The sequence below is a fragment of the Eptatretus burgeri genome, chromosome 14, assembly GCF_056783735.1.
Source record: "Eptatretus burgeri isolate ZD-2024b chromosome 14, Ebu_testis_v1, whole genome shotgun sequence".
Lineage (NCBI taxonomy): Eukaryota > Metazoa > Chordata > Myxini > Myxiniformes > Myxinidae > Eptatretus > Eptatretus burgeri.
Genome location: NC_140974.1, coordinates 53,807,405 through 53,825,392, shown reverse-complemented (window position 1 = coordinate 53,825,392; position 17,988 = coordinate 53,807,405). Strand labels below are relative to the sequence as shown.

General features: G+C 39.7%; 1 protein-coding gene across 2 annotated transcripts in view; it reads right to left on the bottom strand.

Annotated features, from left to right (window-relative positions):
* Positions 1-5: 5 nt before the first annotated feature.
* Positions 6-17,988, bottom strand: part of LOC147013226 (uncharacterized) — a 111,588-nt gene continuing 93,605 nt past the window's right edge. For both annotated transcript variants that reach the window (XM_085854876.1, XM_085854875.1), the window contains exons 52-59: positions 15,224-15,381; positions 14,509-14,660; positions 9,117-9,255; positions 7,681-7,874; positions 5,019-5,181; positions 4,775-4,855; positions 2,653-2,754; positions 6-1,812 (exon numbers count right to left, since the gene is read on the bottom strand). In XM_085854876.1, the coding sequence (XP_085711002.1) occupies positions 1,564-1,812; positions 2,653-2,754; positions 4,775-4,855; positions 5,019-5,181; positions 7,681-7,874; positions 9,117-9,255; positions 14,509-14,660; positions 15,224-15,381 (1,238 nt within the window). In that variant the 3' untranslated portion in view covers positions 6-1,563. The remainder of the gene's footprint in view (positions 1,813-2,652; positions 2,755-4,774; positions 4,856-5,018; positions 5,182-7,680; positions 7,875-9,116; positions 9,256-14,508; positions 14,661-15,223; positions 15,382-17,988) is intronic.

Below are 17,988 nucleotides of genomic sequence, written 5' to 3'. Positions count from 1 at the left end.
AAGGATTGAGCAATTTCATTTTATTGTGGATAAAGCAAGCCATCAAGCAGACAAATGGGCCTAAATGCTGGAGATTGTTAGCAAAAGGTCTTAAGGCATCAAGTGTGGTGGTGGTGGAGCTTTTGATGAGGAAGTGAGATGGATTGAGTGTGGTGATGGAGCTGATAAGGGAAAGTGATGTGCTGAAGATTGTAATTTTTTTTTTAATTATTATTTTGATACTGCACAAATACTGATAGTCAAGTTGAGTTTTGTAGTCAATATGAATTGTTGCTGGAAAATTGTGCAAAAGTCTTCTAACAAATAATCCCCAGATAGTGTTTGGATCCCTCCCAAATCGATTAAATCGCAGCTTTCAGCAAATGTCTAAAGGAGGCAAGAAGCGAATGAAGTTCACCCTAAATTGGGCATATTAAAAATTTCAACAGCACTAACTAAAAACACTTGCCACCTCTACTTATACAAAGCAGCAGACATGCTTTACAACACATGTTGTCCAGACCAGATGTGAGGCTGCATTATTTGCAAGGCAACAACAACAACAATTTAAAAAAGCTCTGCCTTGGTGTGTAAGGCGTCACCTCCCTCAAAGCATCCCTGTAGTGTGTGTGTCAAGGAGTACCTAAAAGGTATCACCTATCAAAGTGTCACTCAGGCCTCTCTTTCAAAGCATTTCCCAACACTTTCACTTGTCTGCCCGACTTCCTTTTTAACATGCATTACGTTCTTCATCCGAACTTCTCAAAATCTTTACTTTTTCCAAATACCATTTCACTCTACTCAACTACACGACTTTCACATCAACCACAGCAGGTATATCAACTGCTTAGCACAAGCATAACCTAAAAAAAAAAAACACTCGAGAAACTCAACTATATCAAAACTACAAACATTTAAAAGAAATCTCAATTGGTCGAGGAGTCGAAGCAAGTATGCAAATTGGTGGGTGACCTAACGGACCACTAAAGAATTAAAAGCCAAGCTTTAAAGTAAATAAAATACTCAACTTGCGCACTAATCTAACCCAAAACATTTGAAACAGCAATCCAACAAACTGCAATTCCTCTCATTTTTCTATTTCTAATGAAAGAGTGGAGCGAGCTCCATGAAAAAAAAAGAGTGAAGTGAGGGGTCTGTATGCAGCTCTGGGGACAATGGGAGATGATTGATTTCTACTTGTGCAATATTTTCCAAGAAATTAAATTTATCTTTAATGCCAGATGATGAAAATTGAGTAGTCTACATGTTGTGTATGCAAAAGAGTGGGATTTCAAAATCTTCCCCCCCCAATTTGTGTTCTCTCGAGGTGGAGGGGATGATGTCAATCGGTTCTTAACATCCTAATAACTGAATACAAGCCACCACTGCAAAATACTTGAAATACCAAATGGCTCTTTTTAAAGTGGTGGCTAAACATTTTGGAATATCTCTACCTTGTTGCCAAATTTAAATTTGTCTCCTGCTATTGGAACTCATCTCAGTTCCATCCCGAGTCTGCGAGGCTTGAAGGAATACATTTTGAAAGAGTGGTGTGAATAACGGTATCGTGTTGCCAGATGAAGATCAGCGTTCTTCCACGATGGTTTGTTCACCCTGCCAGTTCGCTAGTTCAATGAATTTTTCTTCCGAGATTAGGTCGGAGCGGAAAGCATCCACCATGGCCATCTCCTCCCCATCGACGATGATGCGAACGTGACGTGTGATCTTGTGCGATCGGATGCGCTCTGCCCGATGCTGTCGATCCGTCAGCATGGTTACTGCTTGTGTGAGCGAAGCCTCCAACGTAATCAACCGCTCTTGTAGCTCTGCAATCTGAATGTTGTTCGGTGATGTTAGAATAGAGAGAAATCGTTTTTGAGGAGGTTAATGCATAGAATTTCAAATTTAAATGTAAGTGGCAAAAATAAGAGTATTTCAATTACAAAATGGAAATGGAAGGATGCTCAAGGTGGGATTTTGCACAAAAGCAATGCAATTGCTTCACCAACTGGGAACCGAAATGAGGAACGTTTTTGGCAGGAAGGGAATTCACAGTTTCCTCACAAGGTTGGTAACGGCTCCTGTTTCACACAATCGTATTGGTTATTCCGATTCAAAGCTGGTATTTTAGGCAATGTTAATTCCAAGCACTGGTGAAGAACCCGTCATGAATGCGCCAATTCCCCCAGAATTACGGATGGGTCAATTCCCCTAGAAATAGGCAGGTCAATTCCTCCAGAATTGGGGGAATTTTCGTACGACTTGTAATACTCCCACCAGGAGCAGCACGATGCGATACAGACTTGCATCGAATTGGGGTGCTTCCCCAACGCTGAAATTTTGAATAATAAAAAAATTACCCCTGAAAACCTACATGTGCACACCCCAAGTACAACCAACAGTTTTCACCTCATTCCATCCAGCAGTTCAGGAATGCATATCGGCCAAACAAACAAACAATTCTCAAATTATCGTATGATTTATAAAGTTAAAGACTTGCTCATCCCATGGCATTCGGAAAGCCATGAAATAGGCCTGTGGTGAGGGATACAACCCTTGTTAAAGCAGCTCTAACAAATGCCTGAGTAAGAGATAAAGTCACAGTGATGGGATAAACTATGATCATTCCATCAGACTGCTCCAGTGGGAGGTACATACTTCGGCCAAGCTCACCTCTTTGCGGTACATTTCATTTCCATTCACCATTTGCTGAGGAAGACTGATGTGGTATTGCTCAATTCGACTCCGATAAGTGATCAGCAATGTCTCCAGTTTCTGCAATTTAGACAAAAAACGTCTGTCCGTGTTAACTTTAAACTTACATCCTCCAATGACTTCCCCAGAAAGCATGATTAAAGTCGCAGTTTAAAACATTCACAAGAACTTTCATTTTCACTTTGGCATCATTTTTCTTTTTAGGACTCCTCTTGATCCTTTGTCGTAATTACTTTTATTGTTTCCATTGCAAGAGAGTATGGCTGATAGGATAGCTCAGCGGTCCAAATGACCTTTTAAGTTATCTAATCTGAGTTTGATTCCTACCCTGATATTAATGGCACGAGAAACACGCTCCCTTCAGGAGTGGCTGGGGCAGGGGCAGGGGGGTAAGTGACAGGTCATATTTTATTTATCCTTATTATTTTTATTATTATTACTATTTCCAATTATTAGTGATGTCAGTAAGGTTGGGGTGGTTGAAGTGTGGAGAAAGTTGGCTGAGAACAGAGGGAGGTGGAGGAGTATTGTGGTCAAGGCCAGGCAGAAGCTTGGTGTCAGCAGACCTCAACCCTTATAAAGGGAAAAGGAGGAGAAGAAGAATTAAGACTTTTTGTTCGGCTGTTATCATTGTTGTTGTTGCTTTTGTTGTTGAACGTAGCCTTGGAAAATTGCCACTGCAACATGGAATGATGCTCAAGCCGTTTTCTATATGCCTTAAGGGGCTGTCACACCTTGACGTTTTAGCCAGCATATGGCAACGTATCAAAATGTATGTAAAACGCTGGCGTACGCTGAACTATTGATGTTTTTAAAAAAAGTTTTTGGCGTATTCATAACGAGTTGGACGTATGCATAACGTATTAGTAACGTACACAGAACGTTTCGATACCTTATAGATAACTTTTACCAACGAATGCTTAGCGTGTTGTCGGCATTCACAACGTATGCCCAACGATAGTCTAATGTATGCATAGTGCGCGGCAGCGTATCGCCGACGATCACGTGGCATAGCCTATTAAAAGACTGCCGCTCGACGATTCAAATCGTAACCGCACTAGAAATTGAGGTTCATTCTTTGCAGTTGAGTCAAAAGCGACATAGGTGAAGCGACTGCGAAAATAATGTGAAGATCGCTTCCTGTTGATACAATTAACGTTTAAATCCTGACTCATAATCCCCTCTCCTGCCACCAGCGGGAATGGCGCCACATGGTACATATTTACGGTCACAATTTGCATTGGCCCCACCTTCAGAACCCCCGTGGGAAGGGCAAACCGAGTATCTCCAACCTGTCTTATGACATTTAGTTCCCCTGCCGCATTTGGTTGAGATTTGATAAGTAAGGACCAAATCCATTCGCCACAGACATACAGACACACCAAATTGTGTATTTTAGTATAACTGGAAATGTGACCCCTATTTCCCTTGGCAAATTTGGTTAAGATTGTATAAGTAACGACCGAATGTATTGTGGACAGACAGATGCACCAAATTGCATATTTTATTACGATGATACTGCATCAACGAGTCCACCATCCTGGAGGGTGTTATGCCAGCTGCCATGCATGACAGCATAGTATCACGATTTACCTTATAAAAAAGAGTGGTCAATTGTGCACCTGTAGCTTTCATACATTCTAAGCATCTGCACTGATCTGGAGAATGAGACAGTCCATCACCGGCGGCTCATCCACAGGTCATCGAATATAGTGCAAGATCAATGAATGTATATTTTACTGCAAGGCCTTCCACATTCTAATGCAATGCCAGATGTTTCTAATCTCTTATTTATTTTATCCATCTTGAAAACATTTACAAAATGTCTTTCATTACAAAGCATATTAAACAATTGAAATGATACATCATCGTGAGATCCAACATATTAACTTTAATTTGGTATATGTGACGTAAAAATAAATGACTCGCGGATGAATGGTGTGAAAACTTTTACACTTCATCCCATTGTACTTCTACTTGATCCGTAAATGTTTTCATGCTTCGGCAATGATAATAAATAATATCTGAGTAGGATTTTTAAGTATCCGGGTGTTCAGTAATCGATTCACCAGAATATTACCTTTAGAGCTGCGGTCAATTCCTCAGTGTACCGCTGGTGGTCAGCTCTCTTCTTGCTGTTCAAGATTTCAATACGAAGCTCCTGGTGTGGTAAAAATGCAAGCATACCGTGTGGATCACACAAAGGTGGGTCGAGAGGAGCCACAAGCTTCAAGCACAAAACTACGAGAGACTTTAGTTATGAAAAACAAATAAATAAGGAATTTCTCAAAAGGAACAGTGCGGTGTTCCACGATGTGGAATACCTCAATGCGTTGTAGGGTGTCCATAATCTCCTCAGGTGTTTCGGAAGCTGCTTTGTTGAACTGGTCAAATTTGGACGTGGAGATTTCCGTTAATTGACTCATTTCACGGAGAGACTCGCTGCAGTTCCTTGCCTGTTTCAACACCATCTGAAGTTGCTGCAGTCTGCACATGACCGATGAGGAAATGGCATCAAAAGACCAAACGCATGACCCCAGTCAATGGCGACTCGTCATGTTCCAAAATAACATCAAAAAATAATAAAAAAGAAAAATATTTTGATAAATCTTCTTTAATTAAAATTAAGTGTAGGCCCAGCATAGCAGATTAACTGGAGATTTCCTTTATGTACCTTGGTTCTTTCTTCTTGAACCTCTTTGTAGAAGTGCACGGTCATCTGGTGTAAACCCCCTGTGTGAACTGGCCCTCCCATAAACTACATTCATTGTACAGGATGTGGCAAAAAGATGGTGCACGTTTGAACAATAAATATATTTTAATTATTATCTAAGTTAAATTCATTCAACTGTATTAACATTTGTAAAAGTACAGACATTGGAATTTCTTCAGAACACATGAGGTTTTGAAAATGATGTCAGTCAAATAGCCCCCTTGGCAGGGAATACATTCTGGTGTTCTGGTCCCCATACCCCTCACAAACTTCACAAGAAAGTCCGTTGGAATGGAATTAATTTCACTTGTCATGTTTACTTTCAGGTCATTGAGTGGTGTGTGGCCTGTTCATGTGCACTCGGTCTCTTAAATATCCCCACAGGAAATAATCAGGAGATTTGGGAAGCCAATTCACATCTCCAAATCTGGAGATCTGCTCTCCAGGAAAATACTCTCGCAGCAGTTACATGCAGTGTGGCATGTTGCCCCTTCATGTTGTTTCATGGAAACTTGCCACAAATCTGTTAATTACTTTTCTTCATGATGCATCGAAAACTTAGAAATGTCTTCTGAATTATCTTTTTGCTGAAATCGTAGAATATCTATTGAAGAAATACTGCTCAACAATGGTAGTTGATCACGTGTTCAATTTGTCATCCCCAATTATTAATTGTTTGCTTCTTTTAATCGCCAGTTCGTCTGATACAACATTAAAAGAAAAACAAAAACACAATTCCTTTCCATCATCATATAATTATTCCACCCTGAAATATGTCCCATCTTTTCGCAACACCCTGTATATCACAGTCAATGTTATAACATACTACTAATTCTTCAAAGTAATTATTCTACTCAACTTACTTTAAAGTTATTTAAAGTTTAAAGTGGAATAATCAATTATTCTACTTTAAAGTAATTATTCTACTCAACCTACTTTAAAGTTATTTAAAGTTTAAAGTCGATTAATAAATTATTCTACTTTAAAGTAATTATTATACTCAACCGACTTTAAAGATATTTAAAGTTTAAAGTAGATTAATAAATTATTCTACTTTAAAGTAATTATTCTACTCAACCTACTTTAAAGTTATTTAAAGTTTAAAGTCGATTAATAAATTATTCTACTTTAAAGTAATTATTCTACTCAACCTACTTTAAAGTTATTTAAAGTTTAAAGTAGAATAATAAATTATTCTACTTTAAAGTAATTATTCTACTAATTCAAGTAATAATTCAACTCAACCACAAATTCTTTAAAAGCCCCGCATCATTCCCAGCCTGCGGGGTCAGCTGGGAAACATCTTTCATGAACCAGCTGTCAGGCTTGATGTTCAACTGAAGGTGAGAGGAATCTGGGATTTGTATGAGGTGCTGGCGATAGCTCGCCGACTCTTCGCAAAGGACACCATGAGATCTTTAACGTCCACAAACTAATATAATGCCAGCACACAGGATATCCAACTTAACATCCATCCAAGAGATGGCACACATATTGATGCCTCACCCTGCCTGCGAAACATTAGGATGAGGGTTTATAGCTTAGCCGATATTCGACCACAGGCTAGACAGCCCAGAGTGTAGTGTGCCTACCTCTAGGCTGTCCTACCAGCCCATTGTTATCTGGCAGCACAAATGTAAACACTTAAGAACTGGTTGTATATATATATATATATATATATATATATATATATATATATATATATATATATATATATATATATATATATATATATCTTCTTCTTCTTCCGGCTGCTCCCGTTAGGAGTCGCCACAGCAGATCATCCGTTATGATCCGTATAATGATTTGGCACAGGTTTTACACCAGATGTCCTTCCTGACGCAACCCTGGTCGCCTCTTACGACACACAGGGATATGGTACACCTATTCTAACCGGGGCATACACCATGCCCAGTACACTGGTACTCATTTTGCCGACCGCGGAAGGATGACAGGCTGAGTCAACATCCTGGTGTGTATCAATTCAAGTGGCCAACGGGGCTTGAACTCAGGACCTTTTGGATCCCAAGCCGCTACCCCTAACCACTACACCAACACCAGGCTATTTATATATATATATATATATATATATATATATATATATATATATATATATATATATATATATTAGAAAAGAAAGCACATACCTATTTAGTGTTTATTCATTTTTAAAAGCTGTGCAACATACACTACTCAAAAGAACCATGGGGTAGTAATTACCATGGGGTAGTAATTACCATGTGGTTATAATATAATACAAAGTGTAAACGCACCGGGTTTCAACCTGAGCCGTGGCGTCATCCCAACGGCCATGCAACGTGTCAAACTTGTCCTGGCAGAAAGCCAAGTTCACGTCCGTCTGGCCGTGCGAACTCATTAAACGATCATTGAGAGTGCGCAGGATCACCAGCTTTTCCTTCAGCATCATGAAGACCTTTGATCGACCCTCGAGCTTAACACGTGATGACTGGAACAGTAAAAGGGCGGGTCAATCAATTACGGAACCTGGACATGGGACCAGCAAAGCACACTATGTGCAGTGCATATCAGCTCGGAAATCAATGCTCATCAATAATGGTGAACAAAGTAATATCAGCCATTGTCCGAATAACTCACATGGGTTCAAATGACATCAAATGGGTTTGATTCACCATTTGCTTAAAACGTCAGGCCATTCAGGATTGAGGGAAAAATCAAAATGTAATTAAATATTTAGACGTGTGCACAAAAAATAAATAAAACAAAAGAGAAAAATCAAACAAATATGTACAACGAGATCAACTTATCAATTAATACTCAAAATTAACCACCGCCAACAGCCTGAGTCCCCACTGTCGTGGCATCAGCTTTAATGAGTAAAAAAGCAAAAGTCTTAGCTCATACGAGTTCTTTATTGAATAAGAGAAACCAGAAATGTATTAATTGGTGGAAGTTTGGTATCACTAATCCCAGCACACTCATGATGTAATCCCAGCACAAGCTCGGTGGCACCTCATTTCTTGTGCATACAGAGGAAGATGCGATCACTGCAATGATCATTAGGGTGAGTCCATTCATCCCTGTCCATTGGGACCATTCTCTGTGTAGAGCATTGGTGCTGCCTAAGCAGTCTCCTTGGCTATTGGACACAAACCTGGATGGGTCACCACTCTGACACAGGATACCAGCAAGATAGCACTCATTTTGCCGACCTCGGAAGGATGACAGGCAGAGTCAACCCCACCTGGTATTAATTCAACAGCCGAGTGGGATTTGAACTCAGGATCCTGGGATCCCAAGCCCACCACCCGAACCATTAAGCTAACACCAAGCATATTAGGGTGAGTGATCGTTATTAACTAAGGGTTAAAACAACTGTCAAGCTTGTTATTCAGGATAGACATTCATGGAGTGAATCACTCTGAAACATGGAAGGATTCGATTGGGCTGTGTTTTTTTCGAAATGGATTGTTTTATTGACCATTTGTTCGAAAAACTTAATAACATGTGTCTCCATTTCCTTTCGTATACTTGTTCAGGTTGAATCTGTGGATGAAAAGATCAAAGCGCATTTCTTCTTGTCCCTTGCTGGGAAAAAATTACAACTTTTAACCTTCAGAATCTCTCAGGTAGCTAGATTATATAGATTCACACCATTACAAGAAACTCTAGTTGCCACCGAGTAATTATAACTAGTGTTGTCATAATGTCGTATCAAAAGTACACCCACCTTGAGATCCGAAATGTAACTCTCGAGTTCGTGAACTTCACAAGGCACGGTCTTACCGCTGCACAGCTTCAACTCCTGGTCCTGCACCAACTTCTCTGCCTCGACCAACCCACTCACAACAGGGTCGATGCTCTGTAACCTGCACAGCATACCTTATCACTCAGTGATTCATATTAAAAAAAACACAATGCACAACAAACAACCAAAGATGTTTGTGTCTATTTCTTAAACCCAAGGCTGCAATAAAGTTGCCATAGGAAAGGGAAGGATCCCCATTTACAACTTTCATATTTCGAATAAAACAGAAACATGAATAACCAGTACAGCTCAAAAGTTAGTTTGCCGAAATGAAGTGGAAGTTCAATGTGATCTGTTTTTGCATGTTATGAAATCTGCTTATTGACTTTTACTTTTGGATGTTTTCAATACAGGTTACCGAGTTTTATTTTTGGATTTATTAAAGTTGTTTATGGAGTTATATTATCTCCGCCAGCGAAGGTGAAGAAGTTTGTTTTCATCTTTCTGTTTGTTTTTGTACAGGATGTCTCAAAAATATGTCGACGGATCCGGATGAAATTTGGTGGACAGGTTCGGTATGTGACAAGCACGAACTGATTAGATTTTGGTGAAATCCGGATCCGGATCTGACAACTCGAATTTTTAAAGTGATTCTTCGCCATTGAGAGATCGGGCCAAAAAGGATATATAGCACGATATCTCAAAAAGTTGTAGACGGATTCGGACTAAACTTGGTGGACACATTGGGTGTGTGACACGGACGAATTGATTCAATTTGGGTGAAGATCCAGGTGTGGATCTGATAATTTTTTCAACTGATTCTTCACTATTGAGAGATAGGAATAGACCGATATATTTCACAATACCTCAAAAAGTTGCGGATGGATTTGGATGAAACTTGGTGAACATGTGTATGTGACAAGGAAGAATTGCTTCAATTTTGGTGAAGATCTCAATGCAGATCCAGATCTGATAATTTGTTCAGTGATTCTTCACCATTGAGAGATAATGCTAAACCAATAGAAAGCACGATATCAAAAAAAGTTGGAGACAGATTCAGATGAAACTTGGTGGACAGGTTGGTTGTGTGGCAAGGGTGAATTTTTTTCTACTAATTGTCGAGGCTCATACGAGCTTCGACAACGCACAGCAAGGGGGTATGAGACAAGAGGAGAGAGAAGGACAAAACAGTGGGGAACGGAGTCATTAGGAGATCTGTGGAAGGGAAAGGGATGGGGCGGGGAACATGGGGTACACAAGATGGACATTACAGGGACTTTTAGGAAGGAAAGCAGGGACTTTGAATGAGGTGGGTTTGGAGTGGATTAATGGGGGTAGAAAAGATTGAGGTTTTGGATGGGGGAAGATAAGAGGTGGGAGTGAACAGCTGTTTTGAAGGCCTGGGGGGAAGAATAGGATTGAAGAAAGTGTGAGCATTTATTCCAAAGGTGGGGAAAATGAGGAATGAAAGAGTGAAGGTGAGCAGTGACTGATGATTATGGTAGCTTTACCAGAAGAAGGTTGTTGGCGGCCCTTGAGTGCCCTGTCGAAATATGGTGGAGACATATTGCAGACAGAGCGGGGGGGGGGACCGGAAAGGAGACGGTAGAAGACAGAAAGACCACCGAGCTGCCTGCAGTGAGAGAGTGAGAGGCCCAAACACTCAGCCTCATCGCGGGAGATGCCAATGATCCTAAATGCCTTGGTTTCCACAGCGTAAAGCCGAGAAAGGTGGGAGGCAGGAGCAGCAGCCAAAATTGGTTGGAAATGTGGCTTTCCCAGGAAAGATCCTGGCAGATTGTGAGACCGAGAAGCTTGAATGAAAGGACTTCTTCCAGAGGATTGTTGTGAAAGTAGATGGGGAGGGGGGGTCCAAACGTCCTTTCGGAGAGACATAGTAGGGAGTGTGAGATTTGTCCAGATTGAAAGACATGTTCCACGTGTTAGACCAGTTTGTGATTTTACCCAGATCTGTTGAGGGCAAAGAAGCTGCTGCTTGCCGGTCTGAGGGATGACAGATGGTACGGCAGAGGGTGGAGTCATCAGCAAAGAGATAAAGAGGATTTTCCAGAGAGTCAGAGAGATCATTGATGAAAACCAGAAAAAAAAACAGGAATGAAGGAACTCCATTTTGAGCCACACATTGACTGCGACAGGAGAGGAAGTCTGCGAGCCATGAGTGGAGATGGCCTTGGGTACCATAGGAAGAGAGTTTAGTGAGCAGGGCAGGGTGCCAGACCGTGTCAAAAGCACATGATATGTCTCTCAATATGGCTCTGATTTCATGTCTGGCATTCAGTACGTCTATCCATTGTTGGGAGAGCAGAAGCAGCATATCCAGGGTAGAGTGACCTGGTCTGAAACCAAATTGATGATCAGAAATCAAGCCATTGGAGAAGAGGAAGGATTTAATGTCTGAAGCGATGATGGATTCCATAACCTTGCTGATGATTGGGAGAAGGCTGATTGGTCTGTAGTTGCAGGGATCTGTTTTTGCACCTTTTTATGCAGAGCAGTAATGTTTGCTGATTTCCAAGCAGATGGCAGATGACCTTGAAAAAATGAGAGGGTCAACAGAACAGAGAGAGGGTGAGCAAGAGCAGAGGAGCAGGTTTTTAGGACACATGGGCTGATGCCGTCTGGACCGGTTGCAGAATCTGAGTCGAGGTTTGACAGCAAGCTCTCCACTTTGTCAGAAGAAAAGGACACAGAGTCCAGGAACAGTTTGGTGCGACTGGGTAAGGTGGGTAGAGAAAGTGATGGGTTTAGGACACAAGATTTAGCTGCAAACACCGAGTTTAGGCATTCAGCCTTTTCACGTGCGGTATCAGCAGTGCTGCCATTTGAGGTAAGGGAGGGATGGAAGGGGAACATACACCAGAAACAGATTTGATTAGACACCACCAGGATTTGGAAGAGGGAGAGAGGTTTGAGAGTTCAGACTTGAGATTAGAAACATGTTTTTTTCAGGCTCTCCTGAGGGTAGATACACACTTGTTCCGAGTTTAATCGAAGGGACTGAGATTACCCTCAGTTGGGTTTGCTTTCCATGAAGCAAAGGCAAGTTGTTTCAGGAGAACTGCCTCGCCACAAGCTTCAGTGAACCAATGGCAGGAGGAAGGGTAGGACAACTGAAGACAAGAGGGGATAATCTGTGCATGAGTGAGAGCAAGTTTCTTTGAAAAAATTCCCAGGATGAGTTGATGTTTGAGAAAGTAGTGAAAGGAGACCAGTCTGTAAGTTTGATGTCTGCTCGGAGACCCTGCCAGTCGGCTTGAGTGAAATGCCAGACTCGACGGCGTTGAGGTGGTTCTCTGATAATAGCCAAAGAGATGTTTACTTTGACAAGGACGTGGTCAGAAGAACCGATTGGAGCGGGGGAAGAACAGCAGATATTTTCAGGGAAATTTGTCAAAATCAGATCCAGAAGAGATGGAGTACCATTGGTTCAGATCCGGGTCGGGAAATTGCCTGATTTGGTCACTCCCAATGAGTCGCAGAAAGCTTTTGCTGAGGTTCCATGGCAGGTGAGAGGGGTACCCACACCTAGCCAACTGGCATGATGACAATTGAAGTCACCACATATGAGGAAGAGAGAGTTTGGATGAGAAGACAGAAGTTGGTCCATGTTTTCGAATTTGCGGTTCACGGGGATTTTCAAGAATGTAACCCCCATGAACGGCAACTCCCTCCTGTAAATACCTTAATACTGCATGGTTTATCATGTTCTATGAACTCTCTAACTTATGTGTCGTATTGAAGCAGTTTGTCGAGTTTTGTTTTTCTATATTTGTTAAGCAGTTTATGGAGTTTCATTTTTGTATGTTTACAAAGCAGTTTTGCAAAGTATTATTTTTACTGTGTTGTAAAAGCAGTTTGCAGAGTTTGATTTTCTATAGGATTAAATGTTTGTATTTTTATGGAAGCAGTTTATTGAGCATTGTTTTTGTTTGCTTTCAAGCAGATCCAGTCAACAAGTCAGTTCATTGAAACACTACTTTTGGCCAACCTGCGTTATTAAAGAAAAGTATACTTTGTGACATAGTTCACGCAGACTGTGCGTAGATCATTGTCTTACTAGGTAGAAGAGCAGAAACAAATGCAGAAACGGACTTGGCAGACAGGGTCAAATAAAAGAACCAGAGGCTGAAATGATATTTCTTTGTGAGACAATGTCACGTTTTATTTTGTGAGATTACGCTTTGTAACGCTCAAATTGTTTAATTGTGGTTACATGACTGTGAGCCATGTGATGGTAAATTGCTGCTCGAACATTGTCTTTTTCTAAACATTGCTAATGTATTTATTAAAATGTTAATTGTGATATTTTACTTCTGAACACTTCCTTTTGGCCTTTTGGTCGATGTTGACATCAAAAATAATTCGTGGTTGAATTAATTGAGGTGATATGCAAATCCTCTTCAAATTTAAAGTCAATCATATGAAAATTGAGGATTTTAGAAATTTGACCAAGTTGTTGACCTACCAAGTTGTTGACCTTTTGACATTATGACCTCAAAAGCAATAGGCTTCTTGCTTATGATGAACTTTACCAGCTGGTGAAGTTTTGTGAAGATCGGTTTAAAATTGTGACTTGTAGGTGATTGACATACAGACAGACAAACAGACAAACAAGACGTCCGGCAGAGCACGGTACGTGCATGATCCTCCCCCCTCCCCCACCACCACCCACAAAAAAACGGTTGCCATTGATACATCAAATTGTCTATTTCATCAAGATTAAAATTGACAATCTTAACCAAAGCTCAAGTCAATAGGATGAAAATGGATTTTAGAAAGTTGACTTCAAATTGACCTTTGACCTTTTCCACCTGAAAATAATTGAATAATAATCATTTAAATGATGGAATATGCAATTATTATTCAAATTTGAAGTCAATCGGATGGAAAAATTACGATTTAAGAATTTCTGACCTTGAATTGACCTTTGACCTTTTGACCTCAAAAGTAGTTCATTTCCCAATATACAAATCCTTACCTGTTCAACTTTCAAATCAATCGGATGAAAAATGATGATTTTAGACATTTGACCTCAAAATCAATAGGTTTTTTAGTTATGACTACATCTACAAATAACGGTATTTCTTGTTTCTTTTATATAGTTTATAAAAAGTTTCTTGACTATCGATTTCGAATTGTAACCTGAAGGTGATTGACAGAAACAAACAGACAAACAAACAGACAGACAGACAGAATAACACATGCGACCAACCAATATACTTTAAAAATCTCCGATTTTCACAAGTAACAAAGAGAGACTCAAGTGACTACTAGAGCAGTGAGAATTTTCGATGGAGAAACCTCAATTAATAAATAGGCAGAACACAGTGGGGTGAGGCTCTGGAATGCTTACTCCTCAAGCGCAAGTCCAGCGTAGGCTTTCATTTTTTCAGCACACTTGCACAATGTCTGATGCTCCGTCTGCACATTCAGTGGCAACTTAGCTGCCCCCTGCTTCAATTGCATGACCTGTGTCTGAAGGCTCTCTGCTTCTGCCTCCACTTCCTGCAAGTACACAACACATGTACTAGAACCAACCAGCCAGCACAAACAAATTTTATCATCAGATACTGTTATGTCATTTGAAGAAGCCTCACAACTCAAACAAGAACAATGTCACACCTCTTCATTATGTCAATGCAGTTTTCTGTTATGTAGGTCTGCACAGAAGGTATTCTACCTCAGCTCAGCACAAACTCAACTACCCATTTGATCTGAAACCATATTTTTGAGGGGTATTCCCCTGACAAAATATTTCCTGTATTTCTATATCAATATTGTCTTTCTCCAATTACTACCATTCCTGTTCCATTCCTTTTCCTTTCCATTAATATAAGTCCAGTACTCTGCTTAACCTGGCACCATTCCCAGATCTCCACCATTGAAACAATCTCTTCAATGTCCATAATCATTCAGCTGAAGTGAATGCAATTAGGGTCATTTTAATCCCCTCACCATTTGCAATGCTCAGTTTATTGATCTGAACTTTCCTACCATGCTTCTGCACATTTAAAAAAAGGTACAAACACAGCCAGACATTTTCAGAAACAACAACAAAGCAAACCGACCAGTTGTTGACGGATTCGACTTCCATTCTCGCTCGGGGGGTCTCGCTCGAAACGCTGCCGAAGGATACGACTCGTACGGTCATTGCAGTTCTCCAGACGTGGCCGCATACTCTGCACAGATACCTGCCACTCGGATAGCAATGAGGCCTGCTGGCTTTCTGTTACAGAGAGACATGGAGAAAGTCACAACATACTCTCTTTATGTGTACTTTAGGAACACCATAGAGGGCCGACACATTTTTAAATGTTGGTTCTTGTTCAAATTTTTAATTTTTTTTTCAATTTGAAAAAAATATTATATTTCTATAGTTGCCAATAAAAGTACAGAAAAAGAAAGATATATGAAAGCAATATTTCCGAAACATGGTGAACTCAGAAGGATACAATGAAAATTACGCATACAGAGGCAAATGTAGAGGCATATTCAGAAGCTGTAAAGTCGTGCAAAGTGCAAAGTCGTGAAAAGCCCTTCCTCGGCCCACCTGAGCTCCTGACCACTTACAAAGCTTTTGTCCGCAGCCTGGTGGAGTACTTCCCACTCCCACCCCTCTTGTCTCATGCCCCCCTTGCTGTGTGTTGTGTGTTAGCTCTCACACGAGCCTCGACAAGGTATACAAAAAAAAGCTGAGGCTTGTATTGATATGCCGATGGACTAGCAATATAAATGACAAAAGATAAATTCGACCAAAACTAAGGAATGACAAAGAATTAAGAAAAAATGGTCAAGAATACTGTGAATAACAAGAATTTTAAAAAGGAATGAAATAACAATAAGGTGAAGATTGCAAAAGTGAATAACAAATCAATGTGTAAGAAAGGAAACTTTTAATAATACATCAAATTTCGTTTATAAGAAGACTTAAACCGACACACAGACGACTGTGCCTTTATTGCTCCATCAATACTATTCCAAAGACATGGCTCATAATAACATAGTGTATTCATAGAGTATGATGTGTGAGTAAAAGGTCGAAATAAGTTCTCTTGTGATCTCGTGAAATGAGTGTGGATATCATGGACTGCTGTAAAGTAAGATGAAAAGACTTGTGGAAGAAGATTGTTGATATGCTTGCGCATAAATATCCCTGTATGTAATTAATTAATGTTAAAAAGTGTCAATATGTTAAGTTTGGTGAAAAGAGGTACAGTGTGGTCTTGTGGATGAGAAAAGATACTAGATCCTTATCCTGTGCTTTTGAATAACTGAGAGTGAGTGTAGCTGATTGTTACTAGAACATGCCCAGACAATGTTACAGTAGTTCAGGTAAGGGAGAATTAAGGTATTATACAGAGAGAATAAAATACAAGGAGGTAGGAAGGTACGAAGTTTAGACAATACAGTACGTTTCGAGAAACAATCTTAGCAGTCGATGCAATATGATTAGTCCAGTTAAGTTTGTCATTCAAGGTAACACCTAAAATTTTCGTCGAATGAACAAAAGCAATGGGTTAATTGTCTATATAGATTTAAGAAATGGTGTCAGACAGGTTTGGTGGATTTTCTAAAGAACATACACTTGGTTTTATTGGGATTTATGGAGAGTTTGATTTAAACCAGGATGAAACCTTAATGAGCTCACTATCAAGAGTACTGATCAAAGAGTCGTAACTAGGATTAGAATCGATGATAGTTGTATCTTAGCAAAGAGAAAAAAAGATAATAAAGAAGTACAAGTACGTAGATCGTTAACATATAAAAGGAAAAGAAGAGGCCCAAGTATAGATCCTTGGGGAACTCCATGGCTGATAGCTCTCCATGAAAAATTAGAGCTTTTAATGACTGTAAATTGTTGCCTATTAGTAAGATAGTCTTTAAACCATTCAAGAGCACAACCTCTAACACCACAAAAATCAAGTTTGGAGAGAAGAACATAATGATCAATCGTATCAAAGGCTTTGGAGAAGTCAATAAAAACACCAGCAGTATACAATCTGTCAAAGGGAATTTTAAATTAAATCTGTCATATGAATAAGAGCCATATCTGAGGAGTGTTTACCATGAAAACCAAACTGATGATCAAAAATAATGTTAAATTTAGAGAGAAATTTGGTTAGATGGTTATGGTACCTGCGTAAGTATAATCATCATTATTGGTTAGTATATTGTCGATAAGGGTCGTACTTTGTAGGGTAATGCGAGTTGACTGGTCAATCGGGATGAAATCCATATGTATAAAAAGTGTGAACAAAGTCATCATTGGATTGATGATTAGAACAATTGAGTAAGTTGAAATTAAAATCTCCCATTAAATAAGTTTCTTTTCTCGAGCAATAACATCAAGACAAAATCAAGACATTGTTGAAAATTTTCAGGATGAGAACTAGGAGCCCTATAAATGTTACCTACAATCAAATTGCAGAAGAACTCACATTCAATTTCAATAAATATGCTTTCATAGCTATCAGAAGATGGCATAAGGTCAGCACGTATACGAAATTTCAACCAACTACTTATAAACATAGCAACTCCACCTCCAATTTTATTGGAATGTGAAGAATGAACAAGGTTGTAATTAGGCATTGTAATATATGGAGGAGGAGATTCTCTGAACCAAGTTTCAGTAAATCCATAAGCAGAAAAGGAATGATTTAAGGTGGACAAAAAAATATTGGATATCATAGAAAAGTTGATAAAGGCTGCTGGAAATCATATGAAAAATGGAGAAGCAGCCATCATATGGGATATGCAAGTCATTGAAAGTATCGCCTTCCAAGTTGTAACAAGTATCATTTTGAAAATGATAATTAGAAAATTAATTCACATT